Source organism: Scomber scombrus, chromosome 7, assembly GCF_963691925.1.
Source record: "Scomber scombrus chromosome 7, fScoSco1.1, whole genome shotgun sequence".
Lineage (NCBI taxonomy): Eukaryota > Metazoa > Chordata > Actinopteri > Scombriformes > Scombridae > Scomber > Scomber scombrus.
Genome location: NC_084976.1, coordinates 26,490,987 through 26,513,029, shown reverse-complemented (window position 1 = coordinate 26,513,029; position 22,043 = coordinate 26,490,987). Strand labels below are relative to the sequence as shown.

The window sequence follows — 22,043 nt, the reverse complement described above, 5'->3', positions numbered from 1 at the left end:
CTCCTAAATTTGAAACTTGTCCCCAAAAGTAGCCTATAACAGACTTCACACACATACACACATGCACACGGTAGCAGGGGTCTTAACTTGGTATGCAAACACAGACCTTTATAAGAGCTTCTTTGCAGAGATTATGCTGCACTGTTTGCTTGTTTGTTAGACAGTGGTTGAAAGTAACTAAGATAAGATAAGGTATGATAAGATGTCTCTTTATTGATCCCCCTTGGGAGAAATTCAAATTGATACAGCAATACAGTGGAAAAAAGTAGCAGCGTAATGGTGAAAGCGATAAAATACAGTAAACAATCTCTGTGTAAATAGTCTGCAATATACAAATGTACAATATATAGCAGTTCCTGAGATTATATACAATATGCAATGTTCCTGGGACTTACGGAGTATGGTTTATTTATTATTCAAATATTTATAGACACACACACACACACACACACACGCACATTAGTACTCAGAACAACATAGAGAAAACATATCTATACATAAGTAGAGAGATAAATAAATAAAATAAATAAATAAAATAAAAAACATGACAAAAATCAGGAAAACAATCGATCCATACAGAATATTTGTTATCTGTAGTATTGTCCTTGGCAAATTGTATTGCTGACTAAGAATAAAAATAACAATGACCATGAAGCGACCCAAAAGTCTGCATAGTGGTCGTATGATTGATTGTCCCTGCCGTATGTCCACCTCCTCTAAAGGCACTTGAGGGGGGGAAAGTAAGGTTTATTTACTAAAGTAATGTATTTAAGTACAATTGTGAGGTACTTTACATACCTACACTGCACCACATTTCAGAGGGACTGTACTTTCTACTCCACTAGATTTATTTGTCAGTTTTAGTTACTTTTCAGATGAAGATTTGACACAATCGATATTACAACAAGCTTTTAAAATACAACGCATTGTTAAAGATGAAACCAGTGGTTTCCAACCTTATTAGCTTTGGACGTCTTACAAAAAGCAGTGTGTTGTTGTCAGGGTCTAATTTCAGATGTCTATGAGTTGTTAACAGCTCCACCAAATAGTGATTTTTCCCTCTAAACTTTTCACATGGTTTAATTTCAATAAATGATCCAACATTTCACCAAAAATCAATAATTAGAGAAAAAGTCAAAAAACTGAAAACAACTTTTTCTTTCCTCTCGTATTAATCATCTCATGACCCCTCATATTTATATGGTGAGCCTTTAGAGGGGCCCAATCCCTATTTTGAGAACCACTGGACTAAACTAGCTAATTGTTTATAAAGTAGTTGAAACTAGCTCCACCTCCACACCTACAATAGTAACATGCTTCAGTGTTATTGTAGTATATCAGTCAGAGGGATGAGATGAGTATGTTTACTGTAATACTTTAAGTACATTTTAATTAAGTAGGATTTCTAATGCAGGAATTTCTGCAATACTTCTACTTAGACAGAGAGAGAGAGAGAGAGAGATAGAGAGAGAGAGAGAGAGAGAGAGAGAGACAGAGAGATAGAGAGAGACAGAGAGAGAGAAAGGGAGAGAGAGAGAGAGAGAGAGAGAGAGAGAGAGAGAGAGGGACAGAGAGCTGCGCATGGGCACAAACAAAATGGCACAAACCACAGTTATTAAGCAACACTTTTATTTAAATAGACACTGGTTTCTTCACTGCCAAGTTTACATCTTTTTGCTCCTTCTGATGAGAGTTGTGGAGCCCATGGTCAAAGTCTGAAATCAGATAAGGGAAAAAGAGAGACATTTAATTTGCAGCCAAGAGATAAAATACATCACATCGGTTTGCTTTTATTATTATAGATATACAGCGCTGTGCAAGTTTTAGGCACTTTGGATGTTTAGATTCTTATCCATAATGCAATACCATCAGTGAGGCGTCTGATCGGTCCCAGATTTATTCTGCAGCATGACTACGGCCCCAAACATACAGCCAGAGTCATAAAGAACTATCATCAGAGACAAGAAGAACAAAGAGTCCTCCTCACAGGGCACTGATCTCAACATCATCAAGTCAGTCTGGGATTACACGAAGAGACAGAAGCAGCTAAAGAGCCAAAATCCACCGAAGAACTGCAGCAAGTTCTCCATGATGCTTACAACAACCTACCCACCAAGTACCTTAAAGGAGAATTAGTGCTGTTTACTGAACTTTGTATGACGTTAATTGATAAATTAAAACTATTTATAGCATTATTTTTGAAAGCATCCTCACTTTTAATGCCTTAAACTTTGCACAGTACTGTATGTATATGAGGAAAAGTAAGATCTAGTATGATGTACTGTACCTCAACCATCTCTCCTCCTTGGAGCTCCTGAATGTGGACGAACTTGCCGGTGTTGCAGACCAGTTTGCCGCCCTCCAAATTGACAATGCACTGCAGGGCAGAGGAGGAGACAGTACGAATCATGAATCCCCCCAAAACAGGCATGGACTCAAAAGAAACTGAACAAAAACCCTCACATGCATAACATCATCACTGCCACAAATAGTTGACTATGAGAAATTGTTGCAGGCTTATAACTGACAGACAACACCTCTGAAACGTTCTGCTTTAAAATATGAATATTTACTTTAAAAATCATAATCATGCTGTGTGCTACAGTATAACTCCGATATGGTATTGAAATACTTTGCAGCATCTTTCTTCTAAATGAAAAGGTGAAGTAGAGTTAGAAACCTTGAGCTTCTTGCCGTCCATGGTGGTGATATCAGCCTCCTTGCCGACGGTAAAGGAGTTGGTCACAGTCTTTCCGGGGGTCTTGGAGGTGACGACAAAGCTATTGCCGGTCTGCTTGATCTCAGTAACTGGCTTGATGTCCTTGGCAATCTTAATCACTTCTGCTGGGAGTTCTGTTGAAGAAAATGTGTTAGCGTTAATTCGTGCACAGTTGTTACCCCAAAAAATGTTTTTACTTTACATGCCAACCCCCTACAGCTCCTTGTGAGTTTTGCTCACCCATGGCCTTGAGGAACTCCTCATAGTTCTCCTGAGCGTAGACCTGCCATGTTCCATTGAAGTCCATTTTTCTTTCACCAAGGTGGGCCGGAGGCTGTGACAGATGTGTGAAGCTCAACACAATGTGGAGGATGTCAGTGTGCTCCCACACCTTCTTATACTGGAAAGCAAAGTCCCAGGTCTTTGTCTAATCAGTAACAAACAACTGAAGTAATCGCTGCTGTTTGAACAACCTGGAGTTCACTTACTCTTGTTTGGAGTAACCTCGGTTCCCACTCAAGATACATTTATATTATAATTTTTGTCACGTATGCTCAAAAGTTTCAGTGACAAACATACATATTTTTCTATGTAAATCATACCATGCAGAAATGTGGTGTTTTACATAATTAAAAAGACAATTATCTACATTAACAACTGTTTGTGATGCATGGGAGGCAGGATTCAGAGGTAGCAAGACCACACACAGTACATGAACAAGGTCTAAAACATGATTATGTATCATTTATTGAAATGTTCATAGAGCTCAGAGTGCAGGTTGAGGTTGCAGAGGACACTAAATAGATTTATTCAATACACTGTCTGGTATATTTAAATTAATTTTATTTAAAGACTCATTCATTTAACATGAGAGCTGAACTTCATGCACATCTGCAACCTTTCCTCTGTGTGCTGTTGAACCTCCTAATGTGAATCTGTGGTATTCTGATCAGTGTCATTAACCCTACAACAGGGGAACAGTAGTTGGGTTAATGACACCGTGGACTGTTTGCTCTTAAAGTGCGTGACATAATCTCTGCTTGCAAAATCATCCACAAAAATGATTCAACAAAGACAAAGTTTATAAAAGAAATAGATTGTCATAATCTGGATTTACTGAATGAAAAAGTAAAGATACAATATGTGCTGGATTTAGTACTAGTAGTAAATAATTAACCAGTGAGGGCCACTTTGAGAAGAGAAATGACTTTAATCACTACACAAACAAACAAATAACACATCTGATTCGCCAAAAGCTCTGCAGTCTAGTAGCTGTGGGTTTGGCAGTTGTGTTATACAAGAGGTGTGTGGCGGCGATTTCCTGAGCCGTTTAGATGCATAAGTAACAAATAACCAGATTTAAAAATAACATTTTGTCAACATTGGCTGACTTATTGGAAGTCTTCCTTATTTTTAATAAACACCCTTCAGCACAGAGCCTTCACCGGGGTGTTAAAATGTGTTGACTTCCAGTAAGTCAGCTAGTGTTTCCAATTTTTGTGTTTTTTTGTTGGTTTTTTTTCACAGTTTTGTATTAGCACAGTGTTTTCTGTGAAACAGTGAAATAAAAGTCAAAATTCCACTTCTCTGTCAACACATATTCATTCACTTCACTATGTGCAGTTTTTGCCTCAATGAACCAAACTTGATCTCTGGAAATTAATACATTTTAAGATCCAGTTTACATATTTCTGGGACATTGTTCAGTAAAGCATTTAATTTAGGCGGACACTTTCAGACTGTCATTTTTGACCCTCTATGTATCTATGTATCTATGTATCTATGTATCTATTAATGTATTGCATCTCTGCTTGATGAAACCTCAAACTAAAGCATAAAATCCTTGCAGAAAATTCATTTCATAATCAGTCGGCTATCTTAACCCATCTCTACAGCGTTTGCGGGGGGCTTATCCCCATGCTTGTACACGCTCACGGTCACATTGACCGTCTCAGAACCAAACTGGTTGCGGACAAAAACGCTGTAATTTCCAGAATCTTCTGTTTTGACATTGTTGACAGTAATGGTGCTGCACTTGGGCTCCTTAGTGATGACGAACTGATCCTGGCTAACGATCTCTCTGTCGTTTCGAAGCCAGAAGACCTCTGGGGCTGGTTCGCCTCCGATGAAGCATGTCAGGCACAGAGACTGAGAGGATGAAGAGGAGCAAACATGCAGTTAAAAGCCAAATAAAGTATTAAAGCTGTAAAAAAAAAAACAACAACTATAATTCCTTAACTACTGTTTTTATCATAAAAAGTAGAAAATTATAATTGTGATGAAAGTGCAACTCAATAGCCCTGTAGTGTCTGTAATTTAATGACGTACCTTTCCCTCCATGATGGCTACCACATCAGGGAGACCCTTTGTCACTTTGGCCCGGTCTGAAACAACACAAGCAAATTACTCCTCGCTGACATTTTTTAATCTTTTGTCTTGACAGAAATATTCAAAGATTAACATATAACCTGTGACTCACTTTTCTCAGCAATGGCCGCTTGCCTTGGGGGATGAAAACAACAGGTCAAATCAATATAACATCGCACAGAGAGAGGCAAGCATAATCCAACTGGAGATGATTTTCGACTAAAACAAGCTGTGCGTTGGTCTCTTTGAAAATACTTTTTTTTACCTCTGACTCTGCAGTGTTTTATGTTACTGTCACAGCAAGCCATGCGAGACGCGTCACATAGTGGGACAGCACTTACTTCAACCTCTGGTACTCCAGCAAAGCATCAGCAAAGGCTGTGAATAAATAATAATAATAATTATTATTATTGTTGTTGGTTTCATTTATTCAGTCATTAGTTTTTCTTTACTTTTAATTTGATTTTTGTTTGATTCAGTTTATTGGATTACTAATTGACTACAAATTAAGTCCATAACAGAAGAAGTGCAAGTTAAGACCAAGTCATGATAAAGATAATCTCATCAGTTTCATATAAATCAGACTTTTAAAACAAAATGCCATTTCTTCCCACCTTGTCCAGTCAAGTCCAGAACACGTTTGTGTGTCTCTTTGCCATCAAACATCTCCAGGGTGTATAGACCTTTGTCATTCTCTGTGGGGTTAAAGATTTCTATCCAGACTTTTTGCATACTGTTGCCAGTCTTTGTCCTGTCTTCCTGGTCAATCCTCTTCTCCCTGCAGGAGAAATAACACAGAGGTAGTGTTTGTTAATTGTCTTTGATCCAGACCTTGAGGCAAAGTTAAACTGCCCACTCCTATTACTGATAAGGATGTTAAATGCAAACTATTTTTTTCAAATAGTTTGTACAAAATATACTTTTCCCAACAGCAATCTCTTTTTTTTTTATTGTGGAGAGAGTAATTAAGAAACTTATACTTAAACTCAGTAAAGATAGAAAAATCAATCGTTTTAGTTACATACTGGAATTTCAGTTGTTTTTCCTTTTTTCCTTTTTTATTAATGGCAGTTCTTCAAGTGTCCACCAGGTGGTGATAGTAGCCTTATTTTAGAAACCAGTTACACCCTTACACATGATCAGCGGTGGCATGAACAAACAATAGTTCATTTAAACAATTACAACGTGATTTAAGTTAATGTCACAGTTGTTTTTAATGCCTGACCAGCTGTGGAAAACTGATCTGTCCTGAAACAAATTCAACCAGTGGAGCAGCTTTCACATAAACATTTTTTTATCGCCACCAAAAGAATGGACGTCAGCATATGTTAGTTTAACCCCTCAACACATTAACCTCCTTAACATGTTTACACAGGTGCCCACCTTTTTTTCTTTACCTTGGGTAGCTTTAAGGCTGAAAAAATCTGCTTATTCCACACTTCTAAAGCCACATATATTCTCAGCTTGTGTTAAAACTATTAGAAACACAAACCTCAAAAGACTAATTTTTCCAAAAGAATTCAGTTTTACATATTTGGTAGCTGTGGAAACGCTGGCGTCTCCTCTAGAAGTTAAAATTAGGTTTTGTGGGTTTAAGCAATGTTTGGCTTCACATCTTGAACCACATTACATAACATTTGTTGGTATGTGGATGGAGACATTGAGATCAAGTCCTAGTGCCATATTAAATACTGAATGTTGGAAGCTGTTAGTGGCTGAACCTAAATAAGCACTTTAGAAGCTGAAATTCAGTCAGTATGAGGAGACCCAGACCAGAATCACAGATTAAATTATTATGCACGTCCTTCCCTTTTTTCCCCAGCTTCATCTCACATTTCATTTTAGCTTTTGTGTGTGTGTGCAGAAGACAGACCTTGTATGTGTGGTTATTCATTTATTTTTCCCATGATAAACCTGCACTGACTCCAGGTGCTGTGTTGGTTACCTACAGCACCATCTGGAAATCATAAATCATATATCTCTATGGTATTGTATGCATATTCCTGTTCGAATGTCACATTTACAGTGTTTCCTTTCTGTGGCTTGCAGGAAACATTATGATCGGACCCCATTGCACAGATAACAGTCAGTACAATAAACTTAAAGATACCTTTTACTTGATGTGTGGATGCTTTTGCAGACAGAGATTTTTCATGCAGTGTCCCCCCCCCCCTTACACAGTTTAGGTTAGGTTATACTTCCTCCTCTGCAGCAGCTGTGCATAGGATTTTAGGTCAGAAAGGTGCTCTGCATGTGGACTCACTTGAAGTGCCAGATGGTCTTCAGGTAGCTTATATAGTATTTGAGTGAGCAGTAGAGCTTGAAACCTTCAGCAGTGCTCTGAATCCTCAGTGAGCCAGCTGACAATGCTGCAGAGAGGGAGGGAAAGAGGGCAGAGCTCCTCGATAATTTAATGCCACAGCCTGCATACATTTAGGTTTCCTTGGCAATTTATAACATGGCGTTTCTTATCTGGGGAGCTAAACACATTAATATTCTAAAACAATGCACACCGCAATTAATTAACATGGCTTTCAGTTGTACTATCTTTCTTCCCAACACAGCACACCTGGTGTAAAAAAAACCAAGTCATTGGCACATTTCACGAAGGTTGCTCTTCCAACTGTGTGAATAACTCACCACACTGTTTACTCAGCTGCTGGAGAAGCTTGTCATACTCTGTAAATAAAAAGAACAATTAAGCCTTCAGACAGTGTTTTATATTGCTTTTGGGACTCAATAAATACAAAAAAAAAAAGATTAGAGGGAGGTGTTAGGCAAACTGAATGCTCAGGACACACAATGAGATAAGAGGGAAACAAATAAAAGACATTAATCGCCTCTTCCATTATGGATAGGACATTAACACAGGAACAAACAGGGATTATTTTTTGTCGATATATTTGTTCACATGATGTCAAGGTCACGTCTCACCTTCATCCACCAACTCTAAGGTGCTGACGTCCTCTCCTCTCCCATCTGACACCACAGCTCTGTAGGAGCCTGCTTCTTTCTTTGTAACCTTAGGGAGAAACATCCAGTGTATTAAAAGTAAACATATTCATAACATTTCAAATGAAATTTTGATATCCCCGGAGACCACCGACATACTTTAATTCATCTTTTATTTGCAAGGTTGACTCTAAAATATACTCCGAGGTGAACGTGGGAGCATTTCAAAATAATGCACAAGTCTAAACTTAAAGGACAAGTTCACATTCTTTTCAGGTTTGTCTTAAACAGCAGTCAGGTGCTCAAATGAACATTGAAATAGTTTTTTCTTGTCATAATCATTCCTCCTGTTCATACTGACCATGAGAAGATCCCTTTATTTAACATTTACAATGAAAATTATGGGGGCCAAAATCCCAAATTCTCCTTTTGTGCAAAATTGTATTTAAAAGTTTATCTGAAACTTATATGAGGCATCAACCACCGAAATTAGTCAAATCAAGTAGATATATTTCAACATTACAGTCTTTTTGGTGCTAAAATCCCTCTTTTTGTTACTATACTACCACTGCAGTTCCACTGGGAAACATTAAGTGTGAATTTGATGCTAAAAAGACTGTAAATGTGGCAGATGTCCACTTGATATGACTAACTCAGACTGCTGAAGCCTCATACAGGCTTCCGATAAACTTTGAAATGCATTTTTCCACTAAATAACTGTGTGGACACACTGTGTGTTTTGGCCCCCATCGCTTACACTGAATTAGCACATTTGAAGGGGATCGTTTAGTAGCCAGTGTGAACAGGAGGGACGATTACAGCGAAGAAAACCACTTTCAATGCTCATATTTCACTCTTCATCACCTGAGTGTTGTTTTAAGATTGTGAAGCTGTCCTTCAATCCTGTAATATCAAACCTGTAACCTCTTTACACCTGCTTCCTTTTCTAAATGCTGATTCATATTTTCTTGAGCTCTCGAACCCTCTCCCACGTCTAGTATCCTGGAAATAGAACAAGGTGGAATCATTGTGGGTACCTGTTGGATGGTGAGTGTGCAGGCCCCTGTTGACTGCTCATACACAACATCGGTCACCTCCTTGCCGTCCTTAAACCACTTCAGAGATGTGTCCTTGTTCATATTCGTCACCTGTGTAAGGAGATATGTACCATTTCTGAAACAAAAGTGTACCGGAATACTTCTAAAATTCATTAGTTGAAAATTATATAATAATCCTAATAAAAATTGCACTGAATGATGTGTTACCTTAAGTCTGTTATTTCCATTAGCAAATTTATTTCATAAGTAATGAAGGGAGAAACATTTCTAGGCTCCTAATATGATTTTAAGTTAGTTCTGTTATTGCTGTTAGCAGTTTTATCCTATAAATATTAAAGTACCTGGCACTTTATAATCAGCTCGCAATCCTGGTTTATACTCCACGACAGGAATTCCTGGAAATAAGGTCCTTGGAAAACAGAGCATATGATTATCAATCTGCTTAAAAAAATGACCATCAGACAATCATAAATCCTGAATAACCAATGAAACACTAACGCATGATATTATGTCAATTTATGGTACGTGATGATTGTGTGATGAACCAGAATAGTAACAGCTGCCTAAAATAAGAGTGGTGAGATTATTCAAAGTTATACTTGAATCTCTTTTCTATTGTAATATGATGACTGCGATAAACAAAATGAGTCATGTGGACTGTGAGTCTCACATGGACCTGATGTGAGATTGTCTATTTGCACTGGGATATTGGCCTCAACACACAAAAATGCTACACAGCCTCCCTTTATCTCATCTGAGAACTCAGGTGATGAAAGCATGAGTTAAGTTGCACAACAAGGTTTCTTTCTTTCTTTCTTTGTGTGACTCTGTAGTTTCGAGAAGTTCGGACAAGAAAAAAGCAGCTGTGTCATTACACACGAAGATTACCAAAAAGCTACTGCAGCTTTTAGTTGTAATCTCTTCACTTTGGAATAAGATGAAAGGGGTTTATGTTTATATCTTTTTGAGGAATGTGGTGTCACTCACCCACATTATAATGCACTGATGCAACACAGGTGGTGTTTCAGCAATAGGTTAAACAGTCACTGAATTTCCACTACAATGAGACTTTGATTCGAACAGTTCAGCCGCGATGATCCCAGCAGCAGATGCTATGATTCAGTTTATTATGTATTTTTGATGTTTGAGGAATTCTCACCAGACTTTCTCTTAAAGTCACGTCGGTTTGCGTCGGCCAGCGCCAACGTCTGACGGAACTCTAGACAAGACACAAATTATGTAAAATGATTAAACTATATCAGATATTATATAAATCAGACTGAGAGAAAGACAGAACCGTTTTCACTTCACAGCATTGAAATCACACAGGTTATTTGGGTGGATCTGAAAACAAAAATAGAATAAAAAATAGATAATTTCATAAGTCAGGCAGAGTTTCTTTATGTGCTGCATAAAAACAGACCTCCAAAAGTAGACTAAGAGCATTCTTGAGTTAGAATTGCTCTAATTTAACTTTTAAAAACTGTTATTTGTAGAAAAACACAATTTTAATGTGACTTCATGCTGCACAAGCAAATCAAATAACACCATCACCCATTTTTGAACACTTGTAATTCCACACTTTCTGATATAAAATTGATTTATACTCTTGGATGATCTGTGCCTGTGTTATGCCCAAGGCTCATCATTTTTAGTTTTTATCATTTTTTGCCAAGCAGCAGATCAGCTCAAAACTGATTTTATATCACATTTGAGTGTCCCTTCACACACAAATGGGATTATATTTAGGTTGGAGGACACCAACTACAACAGTTTACAGTAACATGTTCCTCTTAAAACAAGCACAGCTGCAAATATATTTATATATATCTAAAAGAGTGAAGAGGAAAGAATGTGGAGGAAAAAAGCTCCTTCTAAGAGTTTCTTTTATGTTCAACAGTGTTTCTATCACAAATAATAGTTTTCTAAATCCAATTTTCAGTCATTTATATACATTTGTGTTGTTGATTTTTTTTTTTTTTTTTGCAGGATGTTCTTACCAGTATATGCTTGCAAGAGAAATGTGTGTTTATATGATTGTAATTAAGTGAGCTTGTCTTTGGTCGGTGTTGCAATTGTGGTTACACAGTGTGGGTTTTTGTGGGCGGTTGTGTTTTGCAGGTGAAGTTTTGTTTCTTTTTTATCTGATTTCTTGTGCAACTATTCCTTCAACCCACGACAATCTTCTCTCTTGGGAGACAATAAAAAGCAAACTTGACTTTGAACTTTTTAAAACTGAGTTTCACCCATGTACTCAATATTGCAAAGAAACACTAATGTAAGTGCATTTTCCCAGATTACATACATTATAAATAAATAAATAAAAGAAACAAAATATAATGAGCTTTATAAACCCACTGAGCACCTTATTTGGGACACTTCTTGCAATCTGATGCAATCCCATTACACAGCTCTGACATTAATTCAACTTTTCACAAAGTTTTTCACTTTTTTTTGACATGACATGTCAGAAAGATGATAATCCTACTCTATGTTTATTATTGAGGTCATAGTGGGCAGTAGTGGTGTACTTGGGTGTGTTTTATTGAAAAGTGGTTTAACATACATGAGAGGGGTAAAATATTAAGAACACTAGCAGAGCTGTTGTGTTGTATTGGATTGCATTAGATTGCACAGGTGCCCCTAATAAAGTGCTCAGTGAGTGTATATGTTCCACCTCAACATTGACATGTATTTGTTGTATTTTCTATGAAACCTCTACATTTGGGCTTGTCTTTCATTATAATATATGACAACTTGGTGGCGGGCGAGTGAATGACTTACTTTGATCCACGAAGACCAAAGTAAACTGGTTCTTGGCACGGCCGTCCCTCAACTGAGCCGTGTACGATCCCTCATCTTCTGGAGCGAGCTGATCAAACAGTATCTCCAGCAGACCTTTAGCCTTGTCAAAGTTGATCTTACGATGCTGTAGAAAAGCAAACAAGCGTTGCCACGTAGGCAGCAAACATCAGCTCATGTGCAGACAGATGACAGGTAGAAGCGTCATTTGCTTCTACGCTATAGGTGGTATACAGAGAGAATATGGAGTGAATCGGTGCATGAAAAGTGACGTGCACACACACACAAATGCACGGCATAGATTAGATATTCCTTTTTGCAACACATGCACACAGACACAAATCAACACAGATGCAGAAGGAAACAGCCTTTCAGCTCATATTCATGGGTTTTATGTTCATCAAGATAAGTCTATGCCTTGCATGTTGATGGGCTTCAGTGGTGGATGTGATTTGTGATGTATGGCAACCCTAAGGGCCCTAATCAGCTAAATGGCTTTTGAATTTGCAAGCCTTAGCTGTGATCATTTAGAAATAACGTATAATCAGTACTGTTCAGATGGAACCCTGATATTGGGAAATAATGGAATAAATGAAAATGAAATACAAGCGATGAATGGAAGCGGCTGAATATGAAGCGGTCTAAAATGTCTCGGACAAACTCGAGCAAACACACACTGCATTGTATTTGTTTTTTCTCTCTGTGGACACATCGGTGCATGGTTCAATAACCTTGACAGCAGCGGTGATTATTTTTAGCTTGGTGCCATAACAAATATAAGTGCTAAGGAGGTTTATTCACATTCAGTTTATTTTCCTCGATGTTCATGCTGTTTCTTTATTTTGGGTCATCGGAGTTGAAATTGCACTTTGAAATGGCAGGTGAAATAACTGCGTCTCTATTCTCCATGTTCGTTCTTGCTATAGCATTATATTATTCTGTCAATAATGGGGTAGGAATATGTTTATGAAATTGCTTTTTGTTTTGTTTTTCTTAAATAGCCATGGCTTTCACGGAGCTGTGTTATCAAAGTAAATGAATTTGGAGTTCATTTTTTAGATATATGAACCACATATTATGTACAAGTATACAGCCTGACTTCTGCTTGAAATGATGCCATAGAAAAAGCAATATATATTTATTATTAATATGTATATCATGCTGCACAAACACAAGCAAACACACGCTTTTCAATTTCAAAGAGCGATTTCATCCGGTACTAAAGATCCAACAGCAAGGCAGCTGATTCACTGTTGATAATGTTTGTTTGAAGAAAGTTGTCTAAATTGTCAGCCTGTTCCACCTTTGCTATTGTTTAGCATCTAACCAAAACTGGCACATTTACCAGATGTGGGCTCCTCCTCCACCTTCAGCTCAATTGATCCTCCTGTCTCCCAGACTTTGTAAAATTAGCTAAGTTCCCAGACCTTCTGATGCGTTGCACACCTGCTCCTCATCTCTCCTGGCAGCTTTAATTTCCTGCCTTCCAGGATGTTTATTAGGACACTAATTGCTGTTTTCAATTCGTAGTGACTTGTCATAAACCCAGGTGCTTGCACCAACACCCTCATTTTATATAAACCTTGCAGATATTTATAACATCTGTATATTACGTGCTTTTTAAGGATGAAATATAATGTTAGGCTCCTTACACACTATAAAATCTTTGATTATATGTTTAAAAGAGGATAGCTATAGACTGATAATCAGACTGAATTGCCATTTGCTTCAATGAATCGATTAGTTGATCATCAGAAAATTAATGGGCAACTATTTCACTCAAACTTCGCCCCTTGAACAGAATATACAGTTTAATTTGGTCACTCCTGCACACTGTTGAACTTATTTATACGTTATAGTTTAGCCAATCAGGATGAAACCTCCCAATCCCTCCTTGTACTAGCTGTATAAACACTCATCATAGCCTCACCTGGCAGCATGGCAAAGTTAAATGACTCTGCCAGATGCTCATAGGACTGCAGTAATAATGAGTATCTTAATTTGATTCTAAATGTGAAAACATGCCTGCTGGTTGATCCTTTTATCCAAAATACAGCCTGAAGGTAGGTATTAAATCCTCTAACTCTGACCAGGTTAGTGACATGCTCAACTTTCTCAGCTTCAGTACCACAGGATAATCTGCGCAGTGGTTCTTACGGGAGTGCTGGAAATTTCTCGGTCATTGAAGATGAGACGGAGCTCAGCAGCATTACTCAGACTCTCTGTCTGAAGCCAAAGTCGCACGTTGCCTGTCTCAGAAACATCCACCTGCCAGGCTGACTTCAGTGCGATCACTGCCAAAGGGAATTTAAACACAGAGCATTACAGACGACACTGAATTAGAGTAGATGACCAGTTAATTAATGTTGGATACTTAATGAATATTTAAATGAACAGTGATAGACTATAGACTGATTTGTCTTTCTACCATATATAAATCCTGCTGTTCTAGTATAGTGTGTCAGAATATATCCTATTTTCAATTCCATTTATGCACTAATATTAATACAAATAGGACTCCTGTATGTTTATCAACCCTCCTAACGAAAATGACTCTGATACCAGCTGAAAAATACTTTTTTTCAAAGTATTGTTCTTATTGTTTCTCTTAAATTTCAGCTCCTTTCTTCACAAAACAGTTTATTGTCTTTGCAGTACATACGTGGATTTCTGATGTGCCAGCTGAGTTCTTTGAGTCGTTCAAGGTCTGCAAAAAAAAAAAGCAAAACAGCAGCTGAAGGTTAATTAAACTTTGATCAGGGATCACATTTTGTAACACCTACATATTGTCAATGTGGCAATGAGCAGATCAAAGGCTCTCATGGCTCTATTAAAAAAAGCTGGTAAGCAGGAAAGCTGATTGAGAACATATGCTGAGTTGGATGAGTGACTTTGTGGAGGTAGTTGTGAGGGGCATAATTATTTGCTTGAGAGAAAAGCTTGATAACTCTTAAAATTAAAGGCCCTGTGTTTTCCTGCTGTCGTCAGCTTCTTCAATAACACGAGGCAACCAATAACACAAGCTTTTTTCATTGTGCCAAGGCTGAAATATTACTTCGACATGGCATTATTATAATAATTATAATCACATTTTATTTGGATATTTAACACACACCACCATTCAGTTTACCTTCGGCAGTGAAATCATAGCTGGATGATAGGTTCGGGTTGTCGCTCATCTCCACTGTGTAGAGACCCAGATCTTCCTCAGTGGGGTCGGTGAATGTGAGGACTGACCTGATGGACAAATTGAAAAAAAAACAAAAATCCAGACAGATGCATCTAGAGAGCCATTTCAGCCTCATCTGGTGCTGTATAGGTGCTGTTTTGTGCTGTCAGCGATCATACTTCACAGTGCTTCCTGTCCTAATGGCCCCCAGTCAGCTCAGCTTTAAATTATATAATTTTTTATATGCTATGAAAGAGTGGAACGGTGAAAGAGTGAAAAATGTGGCTTTACAATGCAATTTCAGTTGATTCAGAACAGGCATAGTGGGACCATTGTCTTTATATCTAAATCCTATTTTTTAAAGAATGTAACAAGTTATTTGTCATATAACGTTTTGTCCATAGTCCTGTTTACTCTGAAATCTGTCCACAGTGAGTGGAACTATGTGGGATTAACAAGCTTTTCTTGCATCGTTGCTTACTGATGATTTAAAGGGTGATATATCATGCTTTTTGTGGGGTTTTTTGAGAACGTAGAAGTTTTTTGTGTTTTTTTGTGAGAACATAGAAGTTTCCATTTTGAGTAAAGAATAAGAAAAATAAGTAAAATGCTGCTACTACTGTAAACTATGTAGCTATATAGCAAATTTAAGCTACACAGCTTTCAGACAGAGGCTGAACTGAGGGGCTATTAGAACAGTAAATCATGCAAAGATATACCAGTAAAGCCCCAGAATATAAATACAGACATAGAAATGTGCATGATATGCCCCCTTTAAAGTGTGAAAAGGGCAGAGACCCATGTGAGGAGTTAAATGTTTTCCTTAGATTGACTGAGCTCTGTGTCCTCCAGTGAATGAATGGTCAATGGGCAATATCACCTCTTGTTCGTACACGCTTGTCACATATTCCTTGTAATTCAGATGTTTACAGGAGGAAAGACGTACAGTCCGGGCAGCACATGAACAATCCTACCTATTCTTTGTGGTCTTTTCCTTGGCTCTTCCAGCTTCAATGGCCTCTGCGTAGTTTTTCCTCCAGAGGAATTTGCTGTCATCATTCATCTCATTAGACTCATAGGCCAAATATATGAAGCCATCATTGTCCACACCAATTTCAACGTTCTTGGTGCCTGAGGATGATAAAATCAGTTCATAGTTTACAGTTAAGTGTGCTGTTAAATATACTCCTGTAACTCAGGGAATTCATAACATGATGTAAGAAATCCACCCAGAGGGATCCAATCTGTATATTTTATTGTATTCACTCATCCTATTATTGAATTTACCATTTTATGTTGAGTATTTTCACATTTTTATTTTGAAATTAGTTGCAGTTGCACCTTGCACATGCTGTAAAGTCAAACATTCACTCATATTTTAAACATATTTTTTAAAATATTGCACTGGTTGGTTAGTTAATTTTCAAACTGCTTGGTCTGCATGATGTAAATGTATATGTAGTATCGTATTATTCACTGCTGCACTGAATCACACTTCTTAGACATGAAAAAGGGGTATTAAAAGAAACTTGTCATGTTTTATTCGTGTATCTAGGATGCTTAAAAAAGGCTCCCAATTGAACGCTTGACTCTGTAAATGAATACTCCAGAGTATCAATCTCTATCAAGTGTTGGTACAATAGTTATATATCTAGAGCCATGATTGCTGACCTGGACTTGTCTGAGCTGTGACCGGCTCAGAAGGCAGGGAGGCACTTCCCACTCCAGCCTCATTGACAGCCGACACACGCAGACGGTAGGTTTGACCTGCCTGAAGACCTGAAACCTGTGTGTCATAAGAAAGGCATCAAATATTTACCATTTACCATCCACATCATTTTTATCACGATTATTTCAACATTTGGAGCCTCGGAAACACAAAGGAAACAACATACTTAAAGCTTCTTCTGGGTGAGTTTTTAGAGTAATTAGAGTTATTAAATACACTCATACCTGCCCTGTTAACTATTGTGTGCTTTATCTGTTATCTCTCTTTATTGGTCTATAGGTTTCAAATAAAGTGAAGGAAGCTTGAAAACATTTTTACATGTTCACTCATGGTGCGGCTGTGGACTGGAGGATACATAACCTCCAATTGCTCCCGTTGCTGTGCCAACAGTGTATGAATGTGTATGAATGGTTACTTTCCTCCTGATGAGCAAGGGGTGGTCGCCCCAGCCATCATTGTATGAATGGCTGAATGATATGTAATGTAAAAGTGGTCATAACAACTAGAAAAGCGCTATATAAGTACAGTCCATTCCATTTACCATTTACTCACCTTGTAATACATGTCGGTGATTGGCTTCTCATTCACAGCAGTCCATTCATCTGATTGGTCGCCTTTGCTGATTTCTAGCAAATAGCCAGTGACAGGACCCTGTCCTTCATACAACGGAGCCGCCCATAACAGCACCACAGAGTTGTCTCTCACCTCCCTGAACTCCAGGTCATAAGGACAACCTGAAAGAGAAGAAGCAAGGGTCAGAGAAACAAGCTTTGGACATATACTGTTTCTGTCAGGGTTAATGTTTTTGGGCAGTGTGTATGTGTGTGTCTAAACGCTGCAGCTAAAAAACTCTTTCTCTGGCTCTGATAAAATTTCACAGTGAAATAAAAGCCCAGAAAAAATGAAAAACAAGCAAAAAATATTAGTCTGGATATTTTCTCCCCAGTGAATATATAAAAACCAGCCACACAAGACTTCTTCCAACTTAAAAGAAGAAGCCATAAATAACAGTAAAAATCAAAAGGAGAACAGTGACTTTCCCTAATGTACCCCGACTGACTTCATGCCGGCATGTGGTAGTTAATTTGCTTAATGATTTTCGGTCACTTTTAAATTATTAACGGCACAGAGGAAAGCCCATTTGCCAAGATTAATGAGCTTCGCTTTAAAAGTGGCATGTGTGAAAAACCCTCTCTCCATTTTCAATATTAATGTCACAAGAAGCTGATATGAGCATGGCCAGAACTGCTGGGCTGTCTGCTGAGCTACCACACACTGGAACAACTTTCTGTGTGTGTGTGTGTGTGTGTGTGTGGTTGTGCACATGTCGAGTATGTGTGTTTGTAATAATAATGTATTGTTTGTGACATTTTTCTGATTCCTGAAGGGAAAATTTGTTTCACACCCTGCCACTTTGGCTGATAGTGGACTCAGTGTCTCGCTCAAGGACATTAGCCAGCAGCCGTGGCAATATTATATATTATGACAAGTCATACATATCAATGATTTCGTCTAACTCTAACTCTAAGCGATTATTGCCTCTGTAGAAAGCGCTTGACTGCTGACCTCTTCCTGCATTTTGCACTTTAATGGAACAATATGCAAATACACAGTTTTTTTTCTGGTACTCTATATCGACCTGTCTACTTTGTTTCGAGGTGACCGCATGCACTTTTAATGGTGTCCTTTCTATTAAACTATACTGAACGGTAACAGGTCCTCCAGTTGATGAGGACCTGATGCTCTTTGCTTCCATATGACCTCCCTATCCAGGTTTCGGGTCAATGAACCTTTTTTGCTATGTGTACTCAGACTTTAGTTGACAATACAGTTCAGGAGGGTAATGACAGTGGTTTCATTCTTGATTGCTTGTTTGAATAGAGACTTTTTTTAAAGCCTCTATATGACTGAAATGTGTGTTTATGTTCTTGTTCCTATAGTTGGATGTTTGTGCTCCACTGTGCAGAATGATGCATGTGCAGAGTTTGACACTGGAAGGCTGTTTTCACATTCATCTGCTGAAAGAGGAAAGTTTCTTGGTGCTCGTAAAAAAATGGATTTTAAACAGTGAAGCTATGAGAGCAGGATTTGTGATTTGTGGAAGCCAATTCCTGTCCTGTTTGCAAAAGTGAGAAAGTGTGGAAACTTGAAGCCTCCAGTGCACAAACACTTAGAATATACTTTTCATTGAAGTCAGAGATGTCTTGTGTCCAGCAGATAAATGTTTAAAATCCACAATATTTGCATGTTCACATAGTCTGGAGTTTTAGTGAGAGAGAAAGAGTAGAATTTTTTAACACAGTAAAACCCATATTAGACACACATTATTGCTCCAAATAGAGTAATTTTATACATCTTGTCAGAAGTTTTGAATATTTAAATCATAAAATAATTGTCCAGTCACATTCACCTCACCTGGTTCTGGCATTGTCCACTTCTCACACAGGAAAGCTTCACTGGGCTCAGAGGGCTCCCCGATGCCAATCACATTGGCAGCAAACACTCTGAATCTGTAGGAATGCCCACTAGTCAGGTTGGAAACCTGTAGAAATAGACCAGCCATAAATACATCTGGTTAAAAATGGTAAAATGGCAAAAAAATAATGGTGGTGTCCCCATTTGAAGTTGAAGACAAGCAGGCAGAGATGAATTCTGGCTGTTTTTTAAAGGAAAACATGGATCACTTATCACATTATACAGGGACTAAAGCTCCCTAGTTGTACAGTTACACCTCTCCTGACTCAAGCAAGCATTTTAAAAGGTATTACTGTTGTTCTGTTCCTGCTGCTGCTGTTGCTGCTGCCACAGCATTTTTGCTGAGCCCCCAAGACACTTTGGCTTTAGGAAGAGAGGGGATTCAGCCTTATTGACCTGCTCATTGATCTTCCTATTCATTGCCACTTAGACTTTAAGGCCCTTATCGCCTCCGTGAACAGTTGTGAATTTCTGCCGCTGCTCCAGGCTCTCTCCCGACAACTAATTGACACATCCACAGGGAGCTTATTTCACAGTAATAGCAATCGCTATCTAAAAACCAACCACCACCACCACCACCACCAATGTACCATCCCTTTCATTTTCTATAGATCCTTCTCTAACCACATTTAAGATGAACGACAACTTTCTTTCCAGATTGAAATCTTATCACACAAGAAATGAAAAGGTGTCCGCCAAAATAGGTTGAAGGATGTACAGTTTACATCCACTAGATGGCGAAAAGGCTGCATTTGATTATTCATCACATATTTGATATCCTCCGGGGGGGAATCAACTGGAAGACTGAACCCATGTCGTCATCAGTACAACCTTACTCATAATAAATCCATCCTGATACCCCATTTACTGTTTATAAAGCATTGGTGGAAAGTACATTTACCTAAGTACTGAACTAGTGTGTCTATGTTCTGGTACAGTTACTGGTTACTTTGCAGTTTTATTCAACATATGATGTATTGTAAAAGATTAAAACTCATTAATCATTTCACAAACCCTCCAACCAAAATACCTAACTGCAGTGCTAGTATTCAGATACTTTACTCAAATAAAAGTAGTAATACAGCAATGTAAAAATACTCAATTACAAGTAAAAGTTCTGCATGAAAAATCCTCTTGAGGCAGATGACCTTGCTGAAATGTAGTGCAGTAGAAGTACACATACTTTCCTCTACAGGACTTTGTATTCTGGTAATTCGGCTCTATGAAAGATTCCAGTCACAACATCAATATTTGAGCATGAGGGTGGAAGCACTGTGTTAATCTCATTAAACATATTGAAGCTGACTAAAGTCAAATGTTCACATGGAGAAGCAGCTGTGTTCACAGACAGGATGTAATTTCGTTTTTTTTTTTTTTTTAAGAAAGAAAAAAAAGATTCCCACACCCACTGGTCTCATCAATAACCTCACATAAACCCTGGTCGTCACAGTTTCCTGCACAGAGGGCAGCGAGAAACTTCAACTGAATAAAAAATAACTTCAATTTTTGAGGTTGTGATGATCTCATGCACACCTGTCAGAGACTTTGTGGTGTGGCCACTAAAACTGCCTGCGCACAATTTCTATGACAGTATTTTATCAGATGACCATTATTCTGGGTGTGGTGGTGATCCTCTTCACTTTAAATACCCTACTGGACCTTAGTAGTGGTCAATCCCTTCTTGGACAAGGCCTGCATGGACACCTGGTTCCTGCTCCTGCCACCTCTGCACTTGAACAGTGCCATCAACCCAGTCATCTAAGACGCCACGTCCCAGAAGTTCAGCCCCACTTTCAAAAAGCTGTGTCACTGCAGCCCTCAGCGCACGGAGAAGCCAGCTTTGTACATCCACAGCGTCATTAAGGAGACGTCCGACAGGGAATGTCCTGACCACTACACTTCATAAATGGTAAAGCTCAACACACTGACCAGTCAGTTTCTACACACCAGCCTCCTGCCAACTGCCAAAAAGATGCCATTTGAGGAGCCTTCCCTGTTAGGGTGCGATGTCAAAGCCCACAAACTTCACAGCTAAAAATGGTAGCAGAGATTCTGACAGCTTCAGTATGGATTCAGTCACTCAGATTTTAGAGGTGTTTTAAATAAAAGTAGGCATATATGTTTTTTTGTGTGAAAATATTTCTTTTATTTGACCAAACCATTTGCCAAAAATTTGCCTGACAGGATTCAGTGAGATGAGCTGCTTAACGATCTATTAGCATTTTGCAGAAAATAAGTGAATCATCATGAGCTGTGATAATACAGTTTATCATTTATTGACGCATCTTTGCAGCAGTTATTCTCTACTTTAAAGTAAGAAATTCTGCTTGTGCCTAATGTATCTAGAAAAACAGGAAATATTATTGACACAAAATCTAATGATCATGTAATGTAATAATGATTTTATGATGTAATGCAGAGACACTTTTGGATTCACATTTTTTAAAGTCAGTCTTAAAACAAGAAGCAGATGTAGTGCAACAAAGGATTTAACGAGCAGTAAATGTATTTAGTTACTTTCCACCACTGCTTAACTGTATATAAAGTAATTCAAATAATAAAAAGTAAAATGCTTCTAATGCAGTGATTAATTAGTATTAACTATCTTAAATGTAATATATAAAAATCAGAATGAGTGCTTTTACTATTTATACTTTAATTACATTTTGCTGTTGATATCTGTACTTTTACTTAATTTTAAATACAGTAGTACTCGAAAAAAACCGAAAAAAAACAAGGCGTTCACACCTGTTCTTCCTCTAATGAAGCAAG

At 38.1% G+C, this 22,043-nt stretch overlaps 2 protein-coding genes across 3 annotated transcripts in view; both read right to left on the bottom strand.

Moving 5' to 3' along the window:
* Positions 1–1,612: 1,612 nt before the first annotated feature.
* fabp10a (fatty acid binding protein 10a, liver basic) lies at positions 1,613–3,119 on the bottom strand. Of its 2 annotated transcripts, XM_062421717.1 has the most exons (4): positions 2,960–3,119; positions 2,681–2,853; positions 2,288–2,377; positions 1,613–1,715 (listed from the first exon to the last, which is right to left on the bottom strand). In XM_062421717.1, exons 1-4 carry the CDS (start codon positions 3,024–3,026, stop codon positions 1,665–1,667), a joined length of 381 nt encoding a protein of 126 aa, XP_062277701.1. In that variant the 5' UTR covers positions 3,027–3,119; the 3' UTR covers positions 1,613–1,664. The 2 variants fall into 2 exon arrangements, with proteins under 2 accessions (XP_062277701.1, XP_062277702.1); XM_062421718.1 differs by lacking the exons at positions 1,613–1,715; positions 2,288–2,377 and adding an exon at positions 2,462–2,516 and having other exon boundaries at positions 2,604–2,853.
* Positions 3,120–3,730: 611 nt separating this feature from the next.
* myom3 (myomesin 3) overlaps positions 3,731–22,043 on the bottom strand; it is a 55,470-nt gene continuing 37,157 nt past the window's right edge. The window contains exons 18-36 of the mRNA XM_062421704.1: positions 19,212–19,338; positions 17,349–17,530; positions 16,739–16,853; positions 16,042–16,198; positions 15,029–15,135; positions 14,561–14,605; positions 14,056–14,192; positions 11,881–12,025; positions 10,256–10,315; positions 9,438–9,505; positions 9,076–9,186; positions 8,021–8,108; positions 7,727–7,765; positions 7,350–7,455; positions 5,701–5,864; positions 5,428–5,464; positions 5,199–5,221; positions 5,048–5,103; positions 3,731–4,867 (exon numbers count right to left, since the gene is read on the bottom strand). Of these exons, the coding sequence (XP_062277688.1) occupies positions 4,598–4,867; positions 5,048–5,103; positions 5,199–5,221; positions 5,428–5,464; positions 5,701–5,864; positions 7,350–7,455; positions 7,727–7,765; positions 8,021–8,108; positions 9,076–9,186; positions 9,438–9,505; positions 10,256–10,315; positions 11,881–12,025; positions 14,056–14,192; positions 14,561–14,605; positions 15,029–15,135; positions 16,042–16,198; positions 16,739–16,853; positions 17,349–17,530; positions 19,212–19,338 (2,037 nt within the window). The 3' untranslated portion in view covers positions 3,731–4,597. The remainder of the gene's footprint in view (positions 4,868–5,047; positions 5,104–5,198; positions 5,222–5,427; positions 5,465–5,700; positions 5,865–7,349; positions 7,456–7,726; positions 7,766–8,020; positions 8,109–9,075; positions 9,187–9,437; positions 9,506–10,255; positions 10,316–11,880; positions 12,026–14,055; positions 14,193–14,560; positions 14,606–15,028; positions 15,136–16,041; positions 16,199–16,738; positions 16,854–17,348; positions 17,531–19,211; positions 19,339–22,043) is intronic.